At 43.5% G+C, this 26,862-nt stretch overlaps 1 protein-coding gene across 3 annotated transcripts in view; it reads left to right on the forward strand.

Annotated features, from left to right (window-relative positions):
* The first annotated feature begins 204 nt into the window (after positions 1-204).
* Positions 205-26,862, forward strand: part of CASP8AP2 (caspase 8 associated protein 2) — a 248,152-nt gene continuing 221,494 nt past the window's right edge. Inside the window, exons 1-2 of one of the 3 annotated variants that reach the window (XM_069235500.1) lie at positions 205-740; positions 14,484-14,561. In XM_069235500.1, the coding sequence (XP_069091601.1) occupies positions 14,507-14,561 (55 nt within the window). In that variant the 5' untranslated portion in view covers positions 205-740; positions 14,484-14,506. Of the gene's footprint in view, positions 741-14,481; positions 14,562-26,862 lie in introns of those variants that run through there. The other 2 variants (XM_069235501.1, XM_069235502.1) reach the window with 2 other exon arrangements.

Raw genomic sequence — 26,862 nt, forward strand, 5'->3', positions numbered from 1 at the left:
TTATTTTCACATATACGCATTGAGGTTGCAAAACGGAAGTTACCTGACGTAATCCTGCTTCACATCAAATAGAATCGCTCACTGAAACCGGAAGTTATTGTACGTGTTTTTGGACCTGGATTCGGTGCATTTTTGATGTGCATATACTTGCTGGCATGCGTTAGGCGTACTTTATCAATTTAGGAGGTGTTGTGCAGCTCAGCGTGTTATCTGTGTCATTCCGAGCGCTTGAGGAGAAAGAGCGCAAAATAAAACAACGCGTGAGCGCTTATATTTTATTGAACACAGAAACAGTGCACGAGTTTAAACTGTAAGTCAAAGGTCGGATGTACGTCTTTTCGCAGGCTTCCCTATATGTTTACACAGATGCCTATAGCTGCTCTTGCTGTAAGTGGCTTCTTACAGTAGTGGGGACGACTGGAATCACTCCTGCAGCAGGCGAAGGCGGCAGCGCGGGGAGCAGCGCAGCTACCTCTGGTCTGGGGAGCTTGGCTCCGCCCTTCCCCTGACACCGTGGGGCTGGGTCACGTGATGACGACGGCTCCTCTGCTGATTGGCTCCGAGAGCCTGGCCTGGTAAGACTGTGAGTAGTGGAGCCTGTGAGCCCCGGAGCCCGGGAAAACGAGAGGAGAAGCGACCGGCGCCCATCCGGGACTCGGGGGAGGAGCAGCAGTGGGGCTCGCCGGCCCGCCCGCGCTGCTCCTGCGAGTTTATATACACCGAAATCTGGCTTAGAGCGGGTGAGCATGCGGGCCTCCTGTCTAGCAGAGCCCTGCGCCGAGCAGTGGCGGGGAATGCCCCGGGATGGGGAGGGGCGTCTAACAACAGCAGATTTCTGCCTCGCTCCCTGCGAGCATGGCGGGTTCTCTCTTTTCAGAGTGGCGAACAAGACGTTCTGCTGCTCTCTCAGGAATGCTCCTCACAGCTGATGCGCACCCAACCACTAGTCAAAACAGTCAACTCTACAGAGTGCGCCACAGCCTCATAACAAAAACACTTCGGGAGTCACAAGTGCGTGGATACCGATTAATCTACCGATGAATGTCGAAGTAATTACTTTAGGTATTTGCAGTGCAGCACGTTGGCTTATTGTGGCTTGGCTACAGAATGTCGGTAGCTCAGCCTGCCTCGCATCAAATTTTAAACCCAGCAATCGGTTATTAAATATATATCCCGATCCCTTGGCTTTTCACGATGAGTTTACATAATGTGTCTTTGCACGATAAGCAAAATTGGATTGTTCGTGGAAAATGTAAGGATTGGTTGGACCTTGTATCGTAAATGGACGTTCTCGACCTATAAAGCCCATCAACGCTCGAAATAATGCATATCTCCATCTGACTATATGAAATCACACAAGGGACACTGTTAATAGCCTAAAATCTACCAAAGTAGTGTATTAAATCAGCAGCCCTGAACTGCATATCTGGCCCCAACACCCTTCGACTTACCTTCCTCCCCCCCTCATTTTATACTCGGCTACCACAGTAAGGTGCTTAAACATTTACTTCTCAACTCTATTAAAAAGCCCAAACTAGTTTCCCACATTGGCCTGTCGTTTATAGGGTGAAATTTGAGTTGAAGTGAATTATACACAGCTCACTTAAAGATCTACCCTAATGGGATATTAGGTTTTGCATGCTGCAAACATATCACAATTTAGTAGTACTGTACTCCATTATTTTGATTTAGTTAATGCTTTCAGTAAAAACTAAGAATGCACTTCTGGCACACAACATTTTGTTTTTACTGGCAGTCTATAAATCCCCACTAGCAACACAAAAATATGATGGACGGAGTGATAACCAATGCAAACACTCACCCCCCCAGTCACAGATATGGGTTTAATCGATCTTTTGCTCACCATGCCCCCCCAGTTTGGACCCAGCCATATGCAAATCAGCCTTGACCCTGTTCCTCAAGGGAACACTCCAGCCCGAACTGCCAAGCCAGGCCCTCACTGGACCAGAAACAAGCATCCTGGGACCAGTTTCAGGGTATTACCCTTCATCAGCCAGGCTAGCTTGAATCGGGACCCATGTCTGGTCATACCCTTCCCACTTAGGGCAACTTTAACAACACAAAAGGATGGACGGAGTGCTGAACAATGCAAACACTCACCCCCAGTCACAGATCTGGGTTTAATCCATCATTCTTTTGCTCACCATGCCACCCCAGTTTGGACCCAGCCATATGCAAATCAGTCTTGATCAGCATTACCTTGTAGGATTTAAGGACATAATGCTAAATGTGCATTCTTCCTAATGTAGACCACATGTGGGATTCTCTAATATGAGTAGCCGAGAATAAGCAGTTTGGGAATAGCATTCAGAACTTTTGGCATTTTCTTGATATAACTTTATTGATCTGGTTTGACTACCATCATGGGTTTTAAAATTTACTACAGCCCTTGATGTGCGTACACCTGCATTTCGGGTCCAGAAGATAATACATTTGCTACAGAACCCACAGGTCGAGTGTAACTTAGTGGTTGTTATTAGACCCATGCGCTCTGAGCTTACCAGCGTCAGATGTGTAGTCAACAGTGAGGCAAACATTTGCATCAATAACGGTTACTAATTTCAATGCATTATATTTGATATTTTTTCTCTAATTAATAACACAAGAATTACAGAAATGGATTCACATGCTCTTGCAAGTGTCCGTTTCATTAAATCTTGTATGTCCTTATGCCAGATAATTGCATCCTTGATTTGTTCATGATAGAAGGGACCCATTATTATCTGGGATGACATAAGTCAATTATTTCTTATGGATGTATAATGTAGAAGTGAGGAAAAGCAGCCTGTTTCACTTGAGTGCTGTTGCCCTACTAAACGATATGCATTTTCTGAACATGGGCTAGCCACTGAATTGCCCAGCAGTGTGAGCTGTAGGGCATGTCTTATTCCTGTTCATACCGGCTAGAGGGAAGGATGCTTTGTATTTTAAAATAATGCACACTTGTGGAAGATTTCCAGGAGAACCCTGAGGTATCCCTCTTACTTGACCTTGGACATAGAACAGTGGGATACTTTCCAGAAAGCATTAACTAACCGCATGCATTTCTGCAAAAAAAAAAAAAGATAATCCTTAACATTAGCGCAGGAAGCATTTTTGCTTTTGTTACTTTCAGTCGTATATGGGTGTCGTATTTTAGATCAAGTTATTCTCTAGCCTCTCGCCGTTTCTAACAGCTGTTGTATGAACGTGCAGGTGATGAGGCATTTATTTCTAAATAAATGTATAAAGGAAACAGGTTCCCTTGTCTGTTGGCGAGCACAGAAAGCCTCTCCATCAGAATCACATTTTTTTAAATAACATTTGTTAACAAAAGTTTACAATTCTATTGAGGATACAGAGGCGGGGATTATGCTGTGTTTAACGAAGCCAATAAGAGAATGCATAATCTAAAACCTCCAGTTTTGACATAGTTTGGAGTTCAGAAACTGGTACGGGGGGCAGACTTCTGGATCTCATCATCTTATTGGGCATTTTCATGTAGATCAGTTCGCCGAGTTACAGTTGAGCTGAGTTAATCATTGGTTTCCCAATGTTTTAAATCGGCATTATTTTGCTGCAGATATAATTAAAGTAGGAACTGATTAATCCGTTTTCTGCTAGGCGAAGAGCAGTGCATTTAATTCTTAAATCTATGCGGTGGAAGCGCCCAAGAGCTTAACATGTATGTTTCTGATTTTAAATTCTGAACCCTTCAACTTTCCTTGTACTATTGAACAAGACGTAGACATCGCAGTTTCGTTGCTGGTTGTGCTGAAATATCAGATACGGATGTAATTTCAGAAATTACCTGATGATATTGTTTTAATAGAATATACACAAGTACTGGTTTAACTTGCTGCCTATTACACCAGGTGGATGTATAATGCACCTCCGTTTGAAATGCTTACATTGGTTGCACCTTCCAAGGGTCGTATTGGTGTTACTATAATCACTTTATTTGGCTGTGGCTCGGACTTGAATAATTGCAGCTTGTACTGCAGTGAGTATCTTTTGTATAGCAGAAAATTGCTCCTCTGCTGAAGTGCACAAAGGTGATTTGAATGCAACAGGTGCAGTTTACCCTTCATTGGAAACTTTATATGCATATCTGTGATTGACTGGGGTCTCTTCTGGCCACTGGACGGAGCATGTTATTTCGTATTTGTAAGTGCGCTTGTAAATATGTGGATTTGTAGAGTACGCTAATCACCTGAGGTGTATCCAGGTGCTGTTTCTAGGCACGTCTTTCTAAGTCTCTTAGAATTCACGTATGTTGCTACTTCCAATCATTTTTGGCAAGTGTAGGTGTGTTCAGATGATATAGAGGTCTAGCCCCACATAACACGGCAAATCTATTCCACCAAAATCCAGTAACACATTTATGCATTTAACTCCCTGAGAGAATTGGGAGGCTAAAAGGTGCACATCTTTGTCCTATTCTAGGTAATTTGTTTCCTAAAATATTGCACTCAAAATGCATATTCTGGATTTCCTGAAATTAATTTTATAGCTTGCTTCGGTTAGCACTGTAACTATTCTGTTTACATCTTTTTAGTTTTTCTTCCAATTCGTCTGTTATGCATACGTCAAGGACATAAGATATCTCACTAGGGGTCACTTACCAGCAATTCAATTATTGTAGCAGATAATACTCCTGGTCTGTTTTTTATATCCTGGTAGAGTCTTGTAAAAGCAAATTGAAACCCTCCAAAAATTAAATGAGGTCAAATAGCATAATTCTGGAGCCAAACCTTATGTACAAAATCCATTCAATATAAATCCAAAGTGGTTTTATTTTTTTGCACATTAATAGCAGTGGATTAGTGATGCAATGTGCATTCTGTAGAACATATATTTTGCAGTGTTCCTTTAAGTTGCGATAACACTACTCTCAAAGATTTAATAGGCTTTATATGCAGGTTAGTAGGAGTTTTCATTGTTGATGGGCATGGGAGTACTATTTCCTGATGCTGTGGTTAACTTATGTTTCGTTGAAGATCTTTTTGTGCTTCCTGTTTTATTGGATGATGTTTTTGAACTTGTACATTTCTCAAAAGATTTGCATGTAGTATTGCAAATTTATCCATAACCACTTGTTTTTTATTTAATGCATCAGCCAATTGCAATGGCATTTTTGTGGCATACCGTTCTTTAAGTGACTATAGCACTAGCAAAGAAAAGGCTGGCATAACTTCCTCCTCTAATGGAGCCTTATTTATAACTTATGGGGGGAAGGGGACAGTTGGCTGGTGCAAGTATTACATTATGTGAATCAATCAAATGAGTTCACACAGTGTGTAATTTGTTCAATATCTCCTTCAATTAGTATTTGAATTTTCATAAATCAAAATCCATTTTGAACCATCAGGCAATTAGTCTCCTCCATGATCAGTTAGGGTATTAGAAATGGGGTTTCTAGTTGGCAGTGGTTTGCACCCTGTCCAAGTAGGGACCCTCGCTCTAGTCAGGGTACCAGAGTCACACAGCTAAGATAACCCCTGCTCACCCCATTGGTAGCTTGGCACGAGCAGTCCGGCTTATCTCGGAGGTAATGTGTAAAGTATTTGTGTACACGCACACACACTGAAAACACTACAGAATGACTCCGCACCAGTTTAGACAAATAGCCAATATTTATCCGAGTAAAACAAGACCAAATCGACAAAAATCAAACATTTACAAGTAAAGATACACATTTTCAAAAATTAAATGTAGTATAGTGCTTAGGAACACAATAGCTCCAACTGGGGCTATCAAAAGGGCTTAACAGAGTCGCTCTAACAGTCCGGTGCCAACTGTGGAGGAGTGCGGGCCAGCTACAGATCTCCTTGATACAGTACCATGTAAAAAGATGAGGAAACAAAGATGTTGCACAGTGTCTGGGAAGTGAGGTGTCTCTGGAGCCGGTGCTGTGTTGGTTCCTTACTGCCACCGGAGAGCTGAGATGTTGGTTCCTTATGGTTGCAAAGGAGGTGATTTGGTGGTGAGGCAGCGGTTCCTTATGACAAGGTGGGGTCGATGAATCCAGCGGGTCAAGATGTGAGGCATTGACTTTGCGGTGGCGCAATCACACCACAGGGCCGCAGGTTCTGCGGCGGAGTTGGGTGCCACAGATGTCGTGACACAGCACTCTGGACTTAGGCTGTGGCAGGACTTTAGAAGCGCGGCAATGGTGTTATTGTAGGTCACGCTCGTTGCACTCAGTAGTGCCCATGGCTTCAGTGTAGATTGTGGTGCAGGGTGGGAGAGCGGCGCCGGTTCGGAAGTTGTTCTGGAAGTCAATGTACTAGTTTCTTCCTTTTTGCACCATAACACATTCCCAAGGGCCCAAGAACTAGATTTGGCACCACTTGGTGAGTCAGGATTCTCAGCACACGCGCTCAGGTGCTGGCAGGTTAAGTCTTTGATGTAATTGAGACTTCTTAGCAGGAGGCAAGCTCAATCCAAGCCCTTGAAGAACCTTGGAACGCAGCATGTAGAAAGCAAGATCCAGTCCTTTCACTCGCAGGACAGAAGCAGCAGGCCAGTACAACAAAGCAACAGGCACAGTGACAGTCCCTCCTACAGCATCCAGCTCTTCTTCCTGGCAGAATGTTCTCAGTCCAAAAGTGTTTTAACTATGTGTTGTTGAAGGTCCACTATTTATACTAATTTCTGTCTTTGCAGTTAGCAACCTTTGAGGATAAGTGCACACAACCCTGCCTTTCTCTGACACACTCCAAGGGGTTGGTGGCTTCTTTGTGTGAGGACAGGCACAGCCCTATTCATTTGCAGATGCCTGCTGCTTCCACCACGCTAGCTCAGGAAGACCTATCAGCCTGTCGATAGGCCATCAGGATATGCACAGGAGGCACAGAATGGTTAAGCAAGAAAATGCCCACTTGCTTAAAGTGTCATTTTCAAACTTAAAATTCAGAAAATAACTTCACTAAAAGATGTATTTTTAAAGTGTGAGTTCAGGGACCCCAAACCCCATATCTCTATCTGCTCCCAATAGGAGATTACACTTAAAAGATATTTCAAGGCAATTCCCATGTTAACCTATGTGAGAGATAGGCTTTGCAATAGTGAAAAACAAAATTAGCAGTATTTCACTATCAGGACATGTACAACGCACACAGTACAAGTCGTATCTTTTTAAATACACTGCACCCATGATCCTACCTTAGTGGTGACTTACAGGTAATAAAAGGGAAGGTTTGTGTTCTGGCAAGTGGGTGCACTTGCAGGTTGAAATGGCAGCTTAAAACTGCACTCGGACACTGCAGTCGCCGGCCTGAGCCTTGTTTGCAAGACTACTCATGGGTGGCACAATCAGTGCTGCAGTCCCATTAGTAGCAGTTGATTTACAGGCCTTGGGCACACTTAGTGCACTATACTGGAACTTAATAGTAAATCAAATATGCCAATCATTGATAAACCAATCACCAATACATTTTTTGACAGATCATATGCACTTTAGCACTGGTAAAGTGACCATAGTCCTAAAATCAACAAAAACAGGTAAAAAGAAATAGGAGGAAGAAGGCAAAAAGTTTGAGGATAACCGTGCAAAAAGGGCATGGACCAACATATGGTTTGACCATCTAAATGGCTACAGTTATTTCTGCCACACTGTCTAGCATGACCAGTTCTCATGTTCTGTTCCTCAGTGGAACTCTTTATATGAGACACCTCATTTCCTTGCCACAGCCACCCATCTTTGCTTGAATCTGCTTTCTTATTTACACAGTCTTGTGAATAACAAGAATAGTGGTCATCAGAGGATTGCTATTTCTCTTGACCTATTTCTTTCTCTAATTTGAGATACAAAAATAAATATAATCATCCACATCAACTGGCATATTTTGATTACATTGAGCAAAGATGCATACACTCCAGCTATGTAGCCACTTCTGCCTATAATTTTGTTAAATAAAATGTATGATTGAACTGAAGACACAAAATTCTGCAAATCGATCTGCACATAACTATAAATTAAGTCACATTTTTATGAATCTTTTCACTAATAAATACAAGGAGATGCTCCTAAAGTAATAAAGTGCCATAGTTCTTTTCTGTTCTACAAACAATTCATTAAATATTTTTAAACACCTTTGACATCTACCTGTTTCGCAGATAATCCTTCACGTTGTCGTACCCTGCACATTTTCCTGTGGCAGTCCATAAACAAATAAATTCATTTGATTTTCTATTTTTGCCATACTGGTGTACATGCTAGCATTGAAATATAACTCAAATTATGACATCCCCAGTCTATTACCAAACGAATATGTGACAGAACAACTCGGCACTAAACAACCATAGCCTAAACCACTACTCCTAAACAACTAAAAAGTCTCTACAACTAAGTACTGAACAACTACTGCCTAAACAACAATTGTGCCTGAATAACAATTGCCTGAACAACTAATATCTCTATCTCTCTCTCTCTCTCTATATATATATATATATATATATATATTCTAAACAACTAATAAACCATAAAAACAAAACCTTACCTTAAAATGAGTTGTTCAGGCAATTGTTATTCAGGAACAATTGTTGTTTAGACAGTATTTGTTGAGTACTTAGTTGTAGATACTTTTTAGTTGTTTTCGCAGTAGTGGTTTAGACCTAGTTGTTCAGGATGTTTCCCTTACCAAACTGGGTAATAACCTGTAGGAAAGTGCCACTGTTGGCATGGTTAGCCCTCACTTTTTGCCTAGTGTTGATGCCAACTTTGAATGAAAGTGTGCTGGGACCCTGCTAACCAGGCCCCAGCACCAGTGTTTTTCCCTTAAACTGTACCTTTGTTGCCACAATTGGCACAGCCCTGGCTCACAGGTAAGTCCCTTGTAAAACGTACCCATGGTACCAAGGGCCCTGTGGCCAGGTAAGGTCTCGAAGGGCTGCAGCATGTATTATGCCACCCTAGGGGACCACTCACTCAGCACATGTACACTGCCTTGCAGCTTGTGTATGCTGGTGGGGAGAAAAAGACAGTCAACATGGCACACCTCTCAGGGTGCCATGCCCACAAACCACTTCCTGTGGCATAGGTAAGTCACCCGTCTAGCAGGCTTTACAGCCCTAAGGCAGGGTGCACTATACCACAGGTGAGGGGATAGCTGCCTGAGCAATATGCCACAACAGTGTCTATGTCCATTCTTAGACATTGTAAGCATAGTGTAGCCACATTGAGTATATGGTCTGGGAGTTTGTCATTACGAACTCCACAGCAACATAATGGCTTCACTGAATACTGTTAAGTTTGGTATCCAACTTCTCAGCACAATAAACCCACACTGATGCCAGTGTGGGATTTATTGAAACATGCACCCAGAGGGCATCTTAGGGATGCCCCTTGTATAATAGCCAAACTGCTAGTGTAAGACTGACGGGTCTGTGCCAGCCTGCCACTTTCAGACAAGTTACTGACCACATGGGGGGAGTGCCTTTGTGAACAAAGCCTGTTCTTGGTGGAGATGCTTCACACCTCCCCTGCAGGAACTGTAACACCTGGTGTTGAGCCTCAAAGGCTCAAGCCTCGGGTTACAGTGCCCCAGGGCACTCCAGCGAGTGGAGATGTCTCCACCCCGGGATAAAGCCCTACTTTTGGTGGCAAGTCTGACAGGAAAATTTGTGAAAACAGAGAGGAGTGGCCATCCCAGCCAGGACCACCCTTAAGGTGTCCAGAGCTAAAGTGTCCCCCCCTCCCTGCAGAATCCTCCAACTTGGTTTGGAGGACATGGACCAGTAGGGATAGGAATGTGCCCCCCTCCCCAAAGGGAGTGGGCTCAAGGAGGGTGTAGCCACCCTCAGGGATAGTAGCCATTGGCAACTGCCCTCTGACCCTTAAAACGCTCCTAAATCTAGGATTTAAGGGCCTTCCTGAACCCAGCTCACCAGATTCCTGGCGACCTACTAGAAGAAGGACTGCAAAGCTGAAACCCCCAGCAGAGAAGAACAAAGACAACTGCTTTGGCCTGTCTCTTGCTTCAAAGAACCTGTAAAGTCCAGCAACGTATCCAGTGGGCCCAGCGGCCTCTGCCAACTCCAGAGGACTGCCCTGCACCCAAAAGGACCAAGAAATCCTGAGGACAGCGGCTCTGTCTAAAGAAACCTACAACCAAGGACTCCCACCTCACTCCAGATGTGGGAGTCTTGACCCCTCTGTGCACCTGACACCCACGACCTGTGTTCAGGTGGTCCACCCAGCAAGAGAGGGTCCCCAGGCGACTGCGAGCAAGTGCCCACCCTGGGTTGACCTCTCCACCCCTCCATGATTACTCTTGCGTAGGGAATCCAGAGGAACCCCCTGACAGTGAAGCTCTGGACGAAGATATCTAACGCCTAAAAACACACTGCAACCGCAGCCCCCAGGCCTTGGAGACCCCCGGTGCCTCAGCGTTCAGCATGCGGCCCTCCGACCAGTGTTGTGCTTGAGACTTCAATATAGTTAATTCACTGCGGGTCCCAAATATTTATGCAATCTACCCACTTCTTTACATCTCACATAGACACCAGGGTTTTGAATGATAATAAATATGCCCATCCCTTTAGATCTCTCACTTCAACCATGCCAGCTCAAGACCACAATATACACAAAACCTCAGATTTTACAACCCAGTGCAGTAACTAGTGTAGCAGACAATATCATATGAAATAATATAAAAGGACCCGCAGAGCTGTTCAAAGCTAACAGAATACTGAAAAACAAAAAACTGCACATCTGTATCTTACACTTCGTCCTCCAACACACTAGTATCGGCTGTGTCTCATAACATACCAGCACCGCGGTGGTCGTCATCCACGGCATGTAAACACTTTACACATAGCTTCAAAACAAAAACATCATCCTTTCAACTGCTCGCCCTTCTTGGTGAAGCATAATACTTTTGTAGGCAAGTGCTTGAGCATCCCACATAAAGTTAGTAACTTCTATATAAATGCTGCAGTACAGTACAGAACCTAATTTCATTGGGTGGGTGTGAATGCGCTATCAGGATCTGCTTACTTTTTGCCAAATAACAGGAGTTGTGCCCCCTATCCGCCCTGTGAAAAATCTCACAACCACTGAGTGTAATGGGCTTCCACCTTGGGCCCTCGCTGTTTCTCACGGATAATGGGGCCACACTCCCTCCTTCTGTCTGCCAAAATATTTATAATTCAGTTTGGATCAGCATCCTCCAGGTCTTCCTTGCTCGGGACACCATTCTTGTACCAGTAAACTGGGCCCGTCTGGTGCCTTCCACTCAAGGCTGTGATTTCGATGTCTCTAGGCCCTGTGCTTATCCTAATGGGAGGGACGGAGGCTACTTACTTATCTCTGTCCTCCTACAGTTGCCCCTACTCCCAGTGTGCTCAGTCTATCATTTCTGTAAGCACATCTGCCAGCCATTTTAGATCACTCCCTTGCAGTTAGAAATGAGACTGGGATCACTCTGGACCCTTGATCCCAGTTACTGCTGATTCCTAGGGGCTCCAGCATCCCCCAATACCCTCCAAGTCTTGGAGGGTCAGCATCTGATCTCTGAAGGGCCCCAACAACAAGAGTAGATTGCGCACCCAGGACCTCAAAGTGAGGGCGCTCTAAGATCTTGGCTCCTCACCTCAGTTTTAAGTAGTTTATGTAATTTTATATAGTCTGATTTTCCCAGATCGCTTAATTTAGTGATGTGGACATAGTACTGCCGTGATTGGTATGGCCTCTGGCTATTCGAGTTGACCAACCTTCTGGCCACATCTGTGCTGCTAAGTAATATAAGTCCAAATCTGGCAATTCCAATCCACCCTACTCTAATGGAAGAGTAAGTTTGCCAGAGGCAACTCTACTCCTCCTTCCTCTGTCCTAGATTATGCAAGGAATAGTGATTTAATTATATTGAACAAGCTCCATGGGGCGGTAGAGGTATGTTGATAAAATAAGTCTCTGGAAGAACACAATGTTGTTTAACCTAACAGACCCACAATAGATATCAGTAATTGGCACCCCAGACAGAAGGTCCTGTGTAAGGCTGTGACAGTTCTGGTGTAATTACCTTCAACTTGTTTCATTGGATCGTTGTATACACTAACCCCCAGATATTAGATTAATTTTTAATTTAACTGGAAAGAGCACCTAGGAATAATACATGATGTTAAAATGAATATAATTATTAGGATGGATGCCATAGAGGGTGTCATTGTAGTATATGCCAATGCAAAAAAAAGTAGTGTGTTTCATGGGAGTGCATATGAAAGAAAAAAGGTATCTAAATAACCAATGTCGATTTTTATTCTCTAGTGAAGGTGGGCTCTCTAACCTTTACAGAATATTTTTATGACGAATTTAGTAACTATGTGAAGTAGTAATATTAGAAGCTATATGATCATCTGCATGAATGGCTTCACTTGTTAATTCATATAAATTAGGCCAAAGTATGCATATAGGTAGTTTGGAGATCATTATATTAAAACGTTTGTGTTGGACTTGAGCCAGGGATGTGGCATAGCTCTTAAGGTCCTTACACGAGACAAGCCATAAAAGTGCTTGGCATATAAATCGTGTATGGAACATCATATGATAGTTTATTCAAACTCTTTTTTATTTTTTTATTTTTTTTAAAGGGGTATTTCTTTAACATATGTAAGCGTTTCACCTTCGTCATTCAAGTTAAATTACTGCATTGAGAGGAATTTATTATAAGTCCAAGCTACTCCCCCACCTTGATGACAGTGTAAACAGTGAGGAAAGTCAGTTGCCTTGTGTACTCATAAGTGACCTATTGTCTTATTAGAAATGGAGTAACATTAAAGTCCAATATATCAAACAGAAGAGATGTTCTTACATAAACACATTCTGTACTTCCATATTTCAAGGTGCTCTCATTTGCCGACATGACGAAGGATCATACAGGATGGTCAAGTGAAGAAGCTGTGGTTGATCCTTCGTTTTCTGGTTTGGTTTCACATTGTGCAATTCAACCTCTATATGAGTATCGCGTTCGCTGTCCATTTTACATCAAACCTTAATGTTTGTCTTTAGCTCTTGGCAGATAAGGTTAGAGCATGGATAACAAGCACAAGCCACATGAAAGATCAATTCATATTTGGCTTGAGGGTCCAAGAGGACCTCGAGCTGAGCCAGACATTTGGCTTGGGCCTTCGTTTTCTTGCCCAACTCGAGTTGCAAGTGACCACACAGTATCCTTCTTACACAATCAAATTGATATGGTTCCGGTTATGAAGGTGACAGCAGTCCAAATTAGTTTGTATTTATTTTTGTGTAACTATTTTTTCATGAGTTTAGCAATTTTCATCTCATTAAATCAAAATAAGTATACGTTGGGATTATCCTTGCTACATTCTCTAGTCTTAGTGCATAAAAACACTTAAAAACATACTTGTTAAGTTGTCTCATTCTGATTTATTCGTATTTATTAATTAAATTACGTTCGTTCTTGTTTCATCACAGAAATGATTCTTGTAAATTGCTTTGGTACATAACAATGTAAATCTAAAAACACCTAATATAGTTTAAAAAAAACTGTGTTTTGCTGGTGCATGTTTTGCTACTGTCAAGAAGACCCTGTCATCTTTTCCATGACTAATAAAGATCCTTTTATCCTTAGGCTAATTAGCAACTGCCTCGAGTGACATTACCTTTCTGTGGATAATCTAGGCACTTTGTTGTCCATCACCTATTTAGGATCAGTTGTGGAACGCATAACTTAAAATATTGTCAAGAGTAAGCAAGATAACATCGCAATATGTGATGGCTTGAGTTTGAAAGTGTCATGCACAAAGGAGTGCAACCAAACAGATAGTCATATCATTATTGAAAAACCGATAATATAAATTATGTGTCAACATTTCAGATTGAATTGGGCTTAAATATTTATGGATCACTTCTATGTTTTTACTGTATCCCCTGAGCATATTAAATTTCTTGCAAGAACCTACATGCACCGAAGTACTCTTGTTTTGCGGGTTTAATAAGACAATGCCTCAGTAGTTAGAAAATGATTATTTGTGCCTCTCACAGTGGTGCCTCAATATTAAATTGGTTTGCGGGAGCTTATGGTTTACTTTCCATACCAAGGAAATAAATATTGTTTTTAAACCATGCTTGTCTACATTTTTCTGACCACATTGGTGGTTTTTCATGATGCAAAATGTGTTTACATTTTTTGTGGGCGGTTATATTTTTGGTAGTTTCTGCATTTGCTTTATCTAAGACATTGTACTCAGAACCATACAGTGGGGTGGAATAGTCTTTTTATTCTGTTAGCGTAAAGTGGCACTGATGGATGAAAAGAAAAATCATGTTCCAAATAACTTTTTTGATTATGACATAGGTACTTTCCAGTGCCTGTTTTTAAATAATTTCTTCGAGCACTGACTTTACAAAGAAGATGTTTTAGTTGGGAATTAGCCTCTAACGTCTCACAAAAAATTGTGAATAGTCTGTTTCTTTGCAGTGATTTCTCTCTCTTCTGTGTGTTTTTATATTTTAGCAGCGATGGAACAATCGTAAAGGATGGATACTAAGGCAGCAGATGATGGTGACATGACTTACTTCGACAGTCTCATTGGTAACATATTTCTATACAACAGTGTCAAAAAATTATTTTTCTCAGCACATTGTCAGACGTGTTACTGTCACAAGCAATACATTGCTCAATGATTGAAAATGGACAAAAGTGAAATAGTATTCACTTTTGTCCATTTTGTCTACCCTCTGAAAACTAGTGGACAGGTGTAGAATCTGCAGTGTTGCCAATTTGATACAAAAACTGTCTTGATTATAATGTTCCGGTATATGAATGGTTCGCAATGTTTGTTTTTCAACTCTACCGGCTGTGTTCTGTAATTTGACTACTTACATTTTGTTTTCTTCATTATTTTGTTATTTTTTTTAAACGAAGTGTGACCCAAGAATTGCCATCCATCCCTGGGTCATGGAGCAGTTGTTTGTATCTGAGCAATAATTTTGATGGATACTTGTGTTCACCGTAGATTCTCTGGTTCTCTTACATCCTTATGAATAAGCGAGTGGCCTTTGTTTTCTCAATTCTGAGAATAGGGCAGTTAAGCAGCAGAGGCATACTCTATAAGATGGTAGTAGGCTTTGAATTGTAATATATTGTGACATTTTCGTATGATTTTTCTCACAATAAATGCATTGTCTACTCAGATCTCTCACACACTTCCTATAATTTGCTTTAGCTGCTCGGAACTATGGTAGTGTACCGGGAGAGCTATCCTCAATCAATATTTTGCCAACTCAATCTTGTTAAATGTATTAGATGCACACTCAAAACTGCATTTCTCAGACCCTCGGGCCTTGCTCATCCTCACTGGTTCAAGTGCTGACCACCTCCACTTATGTGCATATTAACTTCAGAAAGAGGAGTTACTTTGCCTTCTTTAAACGTAACATTGCATTAACAAACTAACAAAAAAGCAGCAAAAGTAATCAATGCCATATCTTCATATTGTTCCGAAGTGGGAATATAATAAGCCTACAACATATATATCATACACCAAACATTGTGTTACAAGCATATTATAGTAATCAGAAACACATGTCAGAAAAAGCCAGTAGAAACTGTGATATATACCTGTGTGTCAGTCGTGTCCACATGGGCTTATCATGCACCCCAACAGATCCCTGATCTGACACTGAATTGTGAAAAAGGTACTCTTCAGATTCAAGCCCAATACTGTCCTGTAGGAAGCTGGCCTGGTGTGTGGTGTATACCCAAGGTAATTACACCTTATACCAGGTCCAGGTATCTCCTCTTAGGGAAATGTAGGCTGTGTCTAGAAGCCAGGCTCTCTAGAGGTAGCTGTGGATGAGCAGCCAAGGCTTATCTTGGAGACATGCAAAGCTCATGCAGATTCCACTGTAGTCGCACAGCACTTACACAAATGAAAAAAAAAACACTCAGTTGTACAAAAAAGGTACTTAATTTTTTTAACACAATACCACAAAATATTAGGAGGGCAGCCCTCCAATAGGAGGTAAGTAATACACTAAATATATACAATAGTAATTAGAAACAGGCACAGAAAAGGTTTGAAAACGGCGCAAAAAGCAGTAACAAATAGTGACCCTAAGGGGAGCACAAACCATGTACTAACAAAATGTAATGCAAACCTAGGACCCCCACCTAGGTAAGTGGAATGTGTAGAGGGGAGCTGGGAGTACTAGAAAACCAGAGGTAAGTAGCACATTTTCCCCCCAGCGACCACGAGAGCAGGAGTCAATCACTGGATTTTCCCCAAACCACCCAAAAGGAAGAAAAGAAGACACCCAGAGAAGACTGCAGAAACCAGCGGTGGATTCATGAAGAAGAGGACCTGTGGAGAGAGGGAACCAAGTCCAAAAGTCACAGTGGAGTCCAGGAGGAGTAGGAGCTACTACCCACCCAGCTGTAGTTGCAGGAGTTTGTCGACGGTGATGAAGAACAGGTCAGCATTGCAGCCCTGAAGCCGGAGAAGAGTTCTTGATGGATGCTGACGATGTCCCACACTGGAGTGAAGATTGAAGACCTGCGTTGGTGCAGGAATTCCGACAAAAAGCCTTGGCAAAGGCAAACTCTTGGTTAGTGGAAAAGTGGTGCTGTCGGGGACCACCGAAACGCGTTGACGCAAATTGGATTGCTGGACCCATTGGAACGGGCCTAAAATTGAACATAGACTTTGGACAGAAATCGATAGGCCTAAATATACCAAAATTGGGACGGCGCATATGTAATAGACTAGAGTGAATGTCTTTTTGTTTTGTCCCCCTTATGTCTGATTTCTATATGTGATATTTTTATCATTGTTCCTGGCTTGTAATGGGTGGTTTTATGTCATAATTTTATGGATTTGTATTAATTAAATTTATATATGTTTATTATCAATTCCTTTATTTAGATTGATGATTGGAGGTACTGAGTAGTTGAGACTGTGAATTGTGTGTGGTTGTTTATTTGATCCCATTGGGGAATTTCTTTTCTTCATTGCATCACAGTGCCTTGTCCCCTTCGGGTGATAGGTTTTTGAGGGCCCTTATTCTCTCTCTCTTCTTTTGAATTTCAAATAACTCGCCATACTGTATGCTCCATTTCAAGGGATTCAGATGGCTACTAAGGGCATTACAAGCTGTTAGTTTTCTGAACATTTAGACACTAGTTTATTGCGTGATACCTCTAGAGCAGTGATACTCAAAGTACGGCCCTGGGGCCACCTGCGGCCCTCCAGACCTTCACATGCGGCCCCCGGATTTAAGCAGCACTGGGCTGCTGTTTACTTCAGACAGCACTAGCACTTAGAACTATGTTAAATAAAGGAGGAAGCTTTAATTTACAAGCTATCTGGAGTAAAGGAAAAGAAGAAAATAAACTATCCTGCACTATGTAACCACCTATAAAGCCGTACTCCCATCCTGATAGCATCAATGCGGCCCTCGGGCTTACTTCAGACCATCATTTGTGGCCCCAGGGAAAATGTTTGTGAGTACCTATGCCCTAGAGTCACTTCTAAGAAGCAAAACATGCTCTGCTCATATTGCACGTCAATTCAAGGTTCAAATTATCATTCAGGCTTTTAACAAACTTTTGGCATCCTCCTCATTGCTCTGACAGATTATAAACAGTTTATCTATAAATCTGACCCATAACGCTACGTAACCCATATATTGTCCAAAATTGGGTGCCATGGACACCTGCTTCACCCACCAGCCCATCACTGGTTTGCCATACTGGGGGCGAAGCATGTGCCCATCACAGTTCAGCAAATTTGTAGTGTCCCAGTAAAGAGAAAAATGTTCTAGTTCAAACAAAACATAATCAAGGCAAGCAGCATTTTGGTGTAAACATAGCAACTGGGCCTCACTCTCAGAAATTATTCACACACAGTTACCCCACCATGATCTTGTATACTTGTGTACAGGGTGCATATATCAAGGGTCACAAGTAAAATGTTTTCTTCCCAGCTAATGCTGCCAGTATTTATCATGAAATCCTTAGGATCTTCAGTATGAGATGATAATGTACACATTATTGGGCTCAAAAAGTTATCAATATCTTGCGATGGGTTTTCTAGGAGACAATCTCTAGAGGACACAGTTGGCCTACCATCTCTGCACCTGGTGTTGCTGGGATTTCAAGCAGCTTCCCTTGCTGGGGCTCCCTACGCATCTCTTTTATTTACTAGTTTCTGTTTGACACTACTAGATATCAGGTTTTCTAAATTTGTCACCAGATATCTAACAGAGAGGATTGTATTAATTCACTGATGCCCACCTGGAAATGAAACTTGAAACTGAAGAGTACCTTTTTAATACTGCAGTGTCAGATCCTGTACCTGTTGAGGTACATGATAAGCCCACTTGGGCATGAATTACAGGTGGGTATATACCACAGAGTTTCTACTGGCTTTCTCTGACATGTATTTCTGTTTATTATGAAACGCTTTTAACACAGTTTTTGTTTTCTTGCTGATAACTGTCAATTTATGATGTGTTGGAGGCATATGATATTCCCACTTGGGAATGATATGAAGACATGCCATTGATTTTTTTTGTTTTTTTTGTTATTTTGTTAATGCAAGTTTAAGTTGAAAGATGACAGTCACCTTTCAACATGGTGCCCAATGTGAATAACTGAACTGTTAGCCCTCTCTCCATTGTTCATTTGTACATTAATGAAAGTAGTTTGTACTTGAACCAGTAAGCAAGGCCTGAGAGGCACAATGCATCACTGAACTATTTTGTTATTTTCAATAAATTAGGTATTTTCGCAGTCCTGATTGTGCGCCTGGTACATCTGACAAGATTGTGTTGCTGAAGAATGTGTGTGGGTGTATATGTATGTGTGTGTGTGTGTTTTTGTGTGTGTGTGTGTGTGTGTGTGTGTATGTATGTGTATATATATATATATATATATATATATATACACAGGGAGTGCAGAATTATTAGGCAAATGAGTATTTTGACCACATCATCCTCTTTATGCATGTTGTCTTACTCCAAGCTGTATAGGCTCGAAAGCCTACTACCAATTAAGCATATTAGGTGATGTGCATCTCTGTAATGAGAAGGGGTGTGGTCTAATGACATCAACACCCTATCTCAGGTGTGCATAATTATTAGGCAACTTCCTTTCCTTTGGCAAAATGGGTCAAAAGAAGGACTTGACAGGCTCCGAAAAGTCAAAAATAGTGAGATATCTTGCAGAGGGATGCAGCACTCTTAAAATTGCAAAGCTTCTGAAGCGTGATCATCGAACAATCAAGCGTTTCATTCAAAATAGTCAACAGGGTCGCAAGAAGCGTGTGGAAAAACCAAGGCGCAAAATAACTGCCCATGAACTGAGAAAAGTCAAGCGTGCAGCTGCCACGATGCCACTTGCCACCAGTTTGGCCATATTTCAGAGCTGCAACATCACTGGAGTGCCCAAAAGCACAAGGTGTGCAATACTCAGAGACATGGCCAAGGTAAGAAAGGCTGAAAGACGACCACCACTGAACAAGACACACAAGCTGAAACGTCAAGACTGGGCCAATAAATATCTCAAGACTGATTTTTCTAAGGTTTTATGGACTGATGAAATGAGAGTGAGTCTTGATGGGCCAGATGGATGGGCCCGTGGCTGGATTGGTAAAGGGCAGAGAGCTCCAGTCCGACTCAGACGCCAGCAAGGTGGAGGTGGAGTACTGGTTTGGGCTGGTATCATCAAAGATGAGCTTGTGGGGCCTTTTCGGGTTGAGGATGGAGTCAAGCTCAACTCCCAGTCCTACTGCCAGTTCCTGGAAGACACCTTCTTCAAGCAGTGGTACAGGAAGAAGTCTGCATCCTTCAAGAAAAACATGATTTTCATGCAGGACAATGCTCCATCACACGCGTCCAAGTACTCCACAGCGTGGCTGGCAAGAAAGGGTATAAAAGAAGGAAATCTAATGACATGGCCTCCTTGTTCACCTGATCTGAACCCCATTGAGAACCTGTGGTCCATCATCAAGTGTGAGATTTACAAAGAGGGAAAACAGTACACCTCTCTGAACAGTGTCTGGGAGGCTGTGGTTGCTGCTGCACGCATTGTTGATGGTGAACAGATGAAAACACTGACAGAATCCATGGATGGCAGGCTTTTGAGTGTCCTTGCAAAGAAAGGTGGCTATATTGGTCACTGATTTGTTTTTGTTTTGTTTTTGAATGTCAGAAATGTATATTTGTGAATGTTGAGATGTTATATTGGTTTCACTGGTAATAATAAATAATTGAAATGGGTATATATTTTTTTTTTGTTAAGTTGCCTAATAATTATGCACAGTAATAGTCACCTGCACACACAGATATCCCCCTAACATAGCTAAAACTAAAAACAAACTAAAAACTACTTCCAAAAATATTCAGCTTTGATATTAATGAGTTTTTTGGGTTCATTGAGAACATGGTTGTTGTTCAATAATAAAATTAATCCTCAAAAATACAACTTGCCTAATAATTCTGCACTCCCTGTATATATATATTGATTCAATGGCATGTGTGGCTGCAGATACACACGCTGTGCGTTAGTCCGCCATCTAGTGTGGGGCTCGGAGTGTTACAAGTTCTTTTTCTTCAAAGAAGTCTTTTTTTGTTTTGTTTTTGTTTTGAGTCACGGGATCGAGTGACTCCTCCTCTTCGGTTCCATTGCGCATGGGAATCAACTCCATTGTTAAATTGTTTTCCCGCAGAGGGTAAAGGAAGGAGTGATAGAGTATATAGGTATAAAGCAAGAGATGTCCATGCAAATGTATACACAAATGTGTTACCTTAAACAACTACAGGCTTCCGGGGAGGAGGGAGGGTGCATGTGAATCTGCAGCAGAACATGCCACGAACAGATGTACACTGGGTAAGTGACATTTTCCGTTTGATGGCATGTGTAGCTGCAGATACACATGCTGTGCATAGGCTACAAAGCAGTTTGTCCTCCTAAAAAATAGGGGTGGCTAGCCTGTAGGAGTTGAAATTGTTTGAAATAATGTTCTTAATACAGCTTGACCTACTGTAGCTTGTTGTTGTGATAATATGTCTACACAGTAGTGTTTAGTGAATGTATGTGGTGTTGACCATGTAGCTGCTTTACATATTTCAGCCAGTGGTATATTCCCTAAAAATGCCATTGTTGCACCTTTCTTTCGTGTAGAATGTGCTTTAGGAGTAATTGTCTTTTTGCTTTGATATAGCATGTTTGGATGCACCTTACAGTCCATCGTGCTAAACCTTGTTTTTATATAGGATTACCAGTATGTGGTTTTGGAAAGCTACAAATAGTTGTTTAGTCTTTCTAAATGGTTTAGTTCGGTCTATATAGTACATTAAAGCTCTTTTGATGTCTAATATATGTAGAGCTCTTTCTGCCACAGAATCTGGCTGTGGAAAGAAGACTGGCAGTTCCACTGTTTGATTAATATGAAATGATGAAACAACTTTTGGTAGAAATTTTGGATTTGTTCTTAGGACAACTTTGTTTGTGTACTTGGAAGAAAGGTTCCTCAAGAGTAAAGGCTTGGATTTCACTTACTCTTCTTTTTTTTTTTGGTAAAATATTTTTATTAACAAATTGCTGCCTTACAGACACATAACAAGTTATGACATAATAGAGTTCTCACCTTGTTAACAGTTATCAGTGTTAATAGCACAACTGATTTTTACCAGTTTTGAGGTTTTTCGTCACGTTATTCATTCTGTCTGTGATTCTAAATAGAACTACTTCAAAATAAGTGTGCAAACTCTACTTGTCTGCTTTTCCCCCAAATGTGAGTCTTGTATAACTATTTTGTTTTATGACTACATAACAGACTTAACTCGTGTTGAACAAAAATTAAACATTAAACTTGATGGCACTGTGTAGAGTAGGTAACTACATTTGCTGAGGTACGTCATACTTGGGTATCTCCAGTGAGTGGGATGTCGCTATACTCCCTTCATTCCACACTGGATGGGCAGCCTTCCATATCCAGATTGTCTGCCCCCCAGGGCCCTCGGTTAAGTCCGGTTGTCATTACTGTACCAGTTTTACACTCGGTCCTGCTGACCCTCTAATAGGACACTCTCTAGCAGGCATGGCATCTTCCCCCCCCTTCTTTCGGTCTACTTAGACCTCTATTCTTGTTGGTTCCTCCGTGGATGTTCCCGTCCCCCTCATTATGTCTTCCCAACTCGTCACTATGACCTCCCACTCTGGTGCGATTGGGTTTTGACGCACACCTCTTGCCTCTTCACTCCTCAGAACCTGCAGTTCAGCTCTGGACCATTTCGACACGTCTCGTCTCCACTCAGTCAGTGGGGGATGTCCAGAGGCCTTCCACCCTTTTGAGATTAGTCTCCTGTAAAGAACTAGGGCCAAGTCCAGAAAACGTCCTCCCACCTTCCCCCGTGGCGGTCCCCTCCCGAGGCCTAGTAGGCATGCAGCGAAATTCGGGGACAGGGTAATCTAAAATAATCTCGATAGGTCAGCCATTACCGCCCCCCAGCCCGGCTGAATCTCCGGGCAGTCCCTTACCTAGTGGTCATAGTCAGCGACCTCGCATCTTGGGCATGTCCTAGGAGTTCCGCCATACATTAGCGCCAGTCGGTGTGGTATGAGGTACGTCCTATGGAAGTAATTATATTGGATATATCGCAACCGTGTGTTGCGGGAGACCCTCTGGCGGTAGGCCAATGCCCTGTTCCACTCTGCGTCCTAGAGTTCCCTACCTAACGTCCTTCCCCATCTCTCTCTGTGGCCGCAGCGGGTCCAAACCATCCTCAATTTGGACCCTATATAATTTAGTAATTAAGTGGGCCTCCTCGCCAGCTGTCAGCAGGAGATGTAACACCTTATGGGTAGTGGGCTCTGCGTTAATAGTGTCCCAGTGTTTTTTCAGGGTATGTTCCAGCTTATGGAATAGTAGGAACTGTCCCCGGGGAACCCCTCTGTCTATAAGATCAGTGAAGGACCTCAGCACCCCTTCTCGGAACAGCTCCCCAACTGTCTCCACTCCCGCCCTCTTCCATGATCCCAGTCCCGAGATCCCCGGGTTGTCCCCCCCCCCCCCCCCCCCCCGATTAGAGCACAAGGACCGATAATGGTAGTGCCGGGAGGTACGGCGAGCCAACCCCGACCCTCTTTGCGCATCTCTTCCAGCACAACATCGCTACCCTTGTCATCAGGCTGTCCGTCCGGGGGACGATCTTCCTGTTTATCATACTTGCAATAATCCGATTTGTGTCTAATGCTTCATGGGTGGTGCACCTGTCCAGCTGACCCCTACCGGCGAACCAACCAGCTACCCACTGTAATTGGGACGCCAAATAATAGGATTCGAAATCTGGGGCGCCCAGACCACCCAGGTGGGTTGGTCTGCAGAGTGTTGAGAGCGAGGTGCGTCTCCGCCCAACGTCCCATATCAGCTCCCTAAGTAGGGTGTTCAACTCGCGGAACCATGCCGAGGGGATCTGCAGGGGCAAATTAGCGAAGAAGTAAAGGAGGCAGGGGAGCATGATCATTTTAGACAACGTTATTCTGGCCATAATCGTTAGTTTCAGGGATTGCCAGATCCCAACAGAAGCCCGCAAGGAGCGGAGTGCTCTACTGAGGTTACCCTCCTGAAGGTCTGCCATGCCATGGAATACTTGTATACCCATATATTTGAAGGTGCGTGGGGCCCAGTTCACATCCTCCGGGCAAGTTGCTGGGCGTTCGTAGCTCGCGTTATGGGGAACATAAATGTTTTGCCTCGGTTGAGGCGAAGTCCTGACAGTGTCCCAAAGTCTTCCAGATTCCTAAAAGCCCATCGGATGCCAGCCTCCCCATCTCTAAGATAAATGAGTACATCATCTGCACATAGTGATATGATATGCTCAGCGTGTCCCCACTCTACTCCCAAACCCACGCCATCCCTTCGCATCCGGGACGCCAGGGGCTCAATGGCCAGGGCAAATAACAGTGGGGACTGGGGGCATCCCTCTCTGGTTACCCTGTATATCGGGTAGGTATCGGATATTGTCCTGCCTGTCTTTACCCTCGCCAGTGGAAATGCATACAATAAGTCCACCCATTTTACCCAACTCTCACCCATTCCCATTCGCAGCATCACGGCCCTCAAGTAGTCCCATCTGATTGAATCGAAAGCCTTCTCAAAGTCTACCGCCAGCAACACTCCCGCTGGAGGCTTCACTTCTTTGGTCATGTGTAGAATAGTGAAGAGTCGTCTCAATTTAGGGAGGTACTACGATTCGGGACAAAACCGTTTTGGTCCTTGTGTACGCGTATGGGTATATGGACAAGCAAGCGATTGGCCATAATCTTACTGAGTATTTTAAAATCCCTGTTTAGCATTGACAGGGGGTGGAAGTCAGTCACTGATGCCTCTTTGGATTTTGTTTTGGGGAGTGGAACCACCAGGGCTTCCCTCAGGGAGCCTGGGAGCCCCCCATGCTGTAGTGCTTCTGCATACATGTCCACTAACTGGGGGGCAAGCTGTCTCTCATATTTTTGGTAGAAATCCATAGGGAGGCCGCCCGTCCCCAGAGTCTTCCCAGAGGCCAGTTGTGTTATAGCTTCTCTGACCTCTTCTAAAGTCACTGGTCCCCCCAGGCTTTCCCTCTCTTCGATCACTAGGGTCTTCAGTGGGATCTGTTGTAGATAGCCATTGAATGCCTTCGCTCTGATTTCTACGGGCTTCCCATACAGTTGGGTGTAATATTCCTTGAATGCGTCATTTATGGGGCCCGGCCTAATTCTACGTTCCCCTTCCCTGTCCAGCACATTCGTGATGGGCTCGTCGCCCCCACCCCCCAGGCCTCACTAACCACACCAGCTTTTTCCCTGATCTGCCCTCCTCTGACTGTAATGAGGCGAAATATTTTTGCATGTTGTGGCATCTGAGTTGTTCTTCGACCTGGAAGTGGTCTCTTTTTGACTGGAAATATTCCTTGCTCTCTTGTGTGTCCCTTCCCTGTCTCAGTTCCCCATCATGTATTTTCTTTTCTAGGTTAGTTAGGTCCCTTTTGAGTGAACGTCTCACCCCAAATGATTGACCCAGACAGTAACCCCTCGTCACTACTTTAAGTGTTTCCCATTCCGTAGACCTAGAGGAGGCAGATCCTCTATTGGACTTAATATGGTCTGCTAAGTGTAGTCTCAGGGCTTCTCTATACGCCTTGTCCTTGAGTGCCGCAGGGGCCAGTCTCCATGACGGGATATGGGGACTATCTTCAGTCACCCTCCATGTTAATAGTAAGGGGTTATGATAGGACAGAGTGCGTCCTAGATATTCCGAGTGGATCATTCCCAGTGCTAGTGTTGCGGTACATACCACTCTGTCAATTCTAGTGTTGACCCGATGCAGGCCCGAGTAATACGAGTAATCTTTGTCATTCAAATGTTGTTCTCGCCATACATCTACTAATCCCCAAGAATCCAACCACTCTCTAAGTTTCCTGGCTATCTTACTTGTTACTGCACCTTGTAGTGGAGGTGTGGATCTGTCCAAGTTTACGTCTAATACGCTATTTAAGTCTCCCCCAACCAGGGGCTCCCCTCTTTGCTGACGGGTGAGGTGACTCGATAACTGTGTCATAAAAGGGACCTGATCCTGATTGGGAGCGTATATACAGCTCAGGACTATCGGGGTGCTGTGTAACTTCCCTTCCAGGATCACAAACCTTCCCTTGCGGTCTATATTGGATGAATCTACCTCAAGGGGGACCCCAGCTCGTACCCAGATCATTGCTCCCCTTGCGTATGCTGAACATTCCGTAGCAAACACCTGCCCTCTCCATCTATGTCTCCGTTTTTCCGCTTCTCCAGCTGCTAACTGGGTTTCTTGCAGCATTGCAACTTGTATGTCTCTCCTCTTTAGTTATGATAATATTCTATGCCGTTTGGGCGGTGTGCCCATCCCCCTGATGTTCCATGTTAGTAAGTTGTATTCTGTCATATTGGTGTGTCAGTCCAATGGTAGCTTTCCCAATCTACCCCAGTTGACGACCACCCTTGCGTTCTATCGGACATCTGATATGCCAACCTAACTAAAAATTGCATTTCCCAACTCCCCCTTCCCAGGGTGCCTCTCGAACAGTAGGTTGCCCATAAAACTGTGCAACAGTGCAACTTATTCAAACTTAACTGCAGTTCTCGCCAGTCTGACTGAAAAAGCAGGATTTCAATTGGGGGGTAGGCCATGTTCAGAGGGGCCTCATGTTCATCTGTTAGACCTTGCCTCAGGGCTCTCTCGTAAGTTTAATTATTAAAGGTCGTCTGTTGTCCGCGGGGTCACCTTCGGGGACATCCCCGAGTAGCCCGAGCCCCGGCCAAAGAATCACAGTGTCATCCGATTCACCTCCAGAGCACTCCAGGGGGGACACCTCTCCGCTCATGCGGGCCGCTGCCTCCAGTGCTGCCTTCCTACTTTTTTCCTTTTGTTTCTGGTTCGGCGCTAGGCGGGGGCTACCCCGGGCGCGCCGCCCGTCAAGGCCCCTATGTGACCCGCTCTCAGTTGATCCCTCGCTCGCCTGCCAACCCGGTTGAGTCCCAAGGGCCTCTAGCCACTCCCACGCCTCTTCAGGAGATTGAAAAAATTTGGTTTTGCAGTCAAGCATCACTTGCAGTCTGGCTGGGTACAGCAAGGAGTACTGAATCCCTTCTTCCCTTAGTGCCCTCTTAACTGCCGTATATGAGGCACGTTTGTCTTGAATTTCCAATGTGAAATCCGGGAACAGTGTCACCACACCATTTGCTACCTTGAACGGGCCCGCCTCTCTTGTCCTCTGCAGAAGAATGTCTCTGTCTCTCTAATGTAGTAATCTAGCGATCACCACTCGAGGGGGGTGCCCCGGAGCGAGAGGCCTCGATTGTACTCGGTGAGCTC

The sequence above is a fragment of the Pleurodeles waltl genome, chromosome 5 (assembly GCF_031143425.1).
Source record: "Pleurodeles waltl isolate 20211129_DDA chromosome 5, aPleWal1.hap1.20221129, whole genome shotgun sequence".
NCBI lineage: Eukaryota > Metazoa > Chordata > Amphibia > Caudata > Salamandridae > Pleurodeles > Pleurodeles waltl.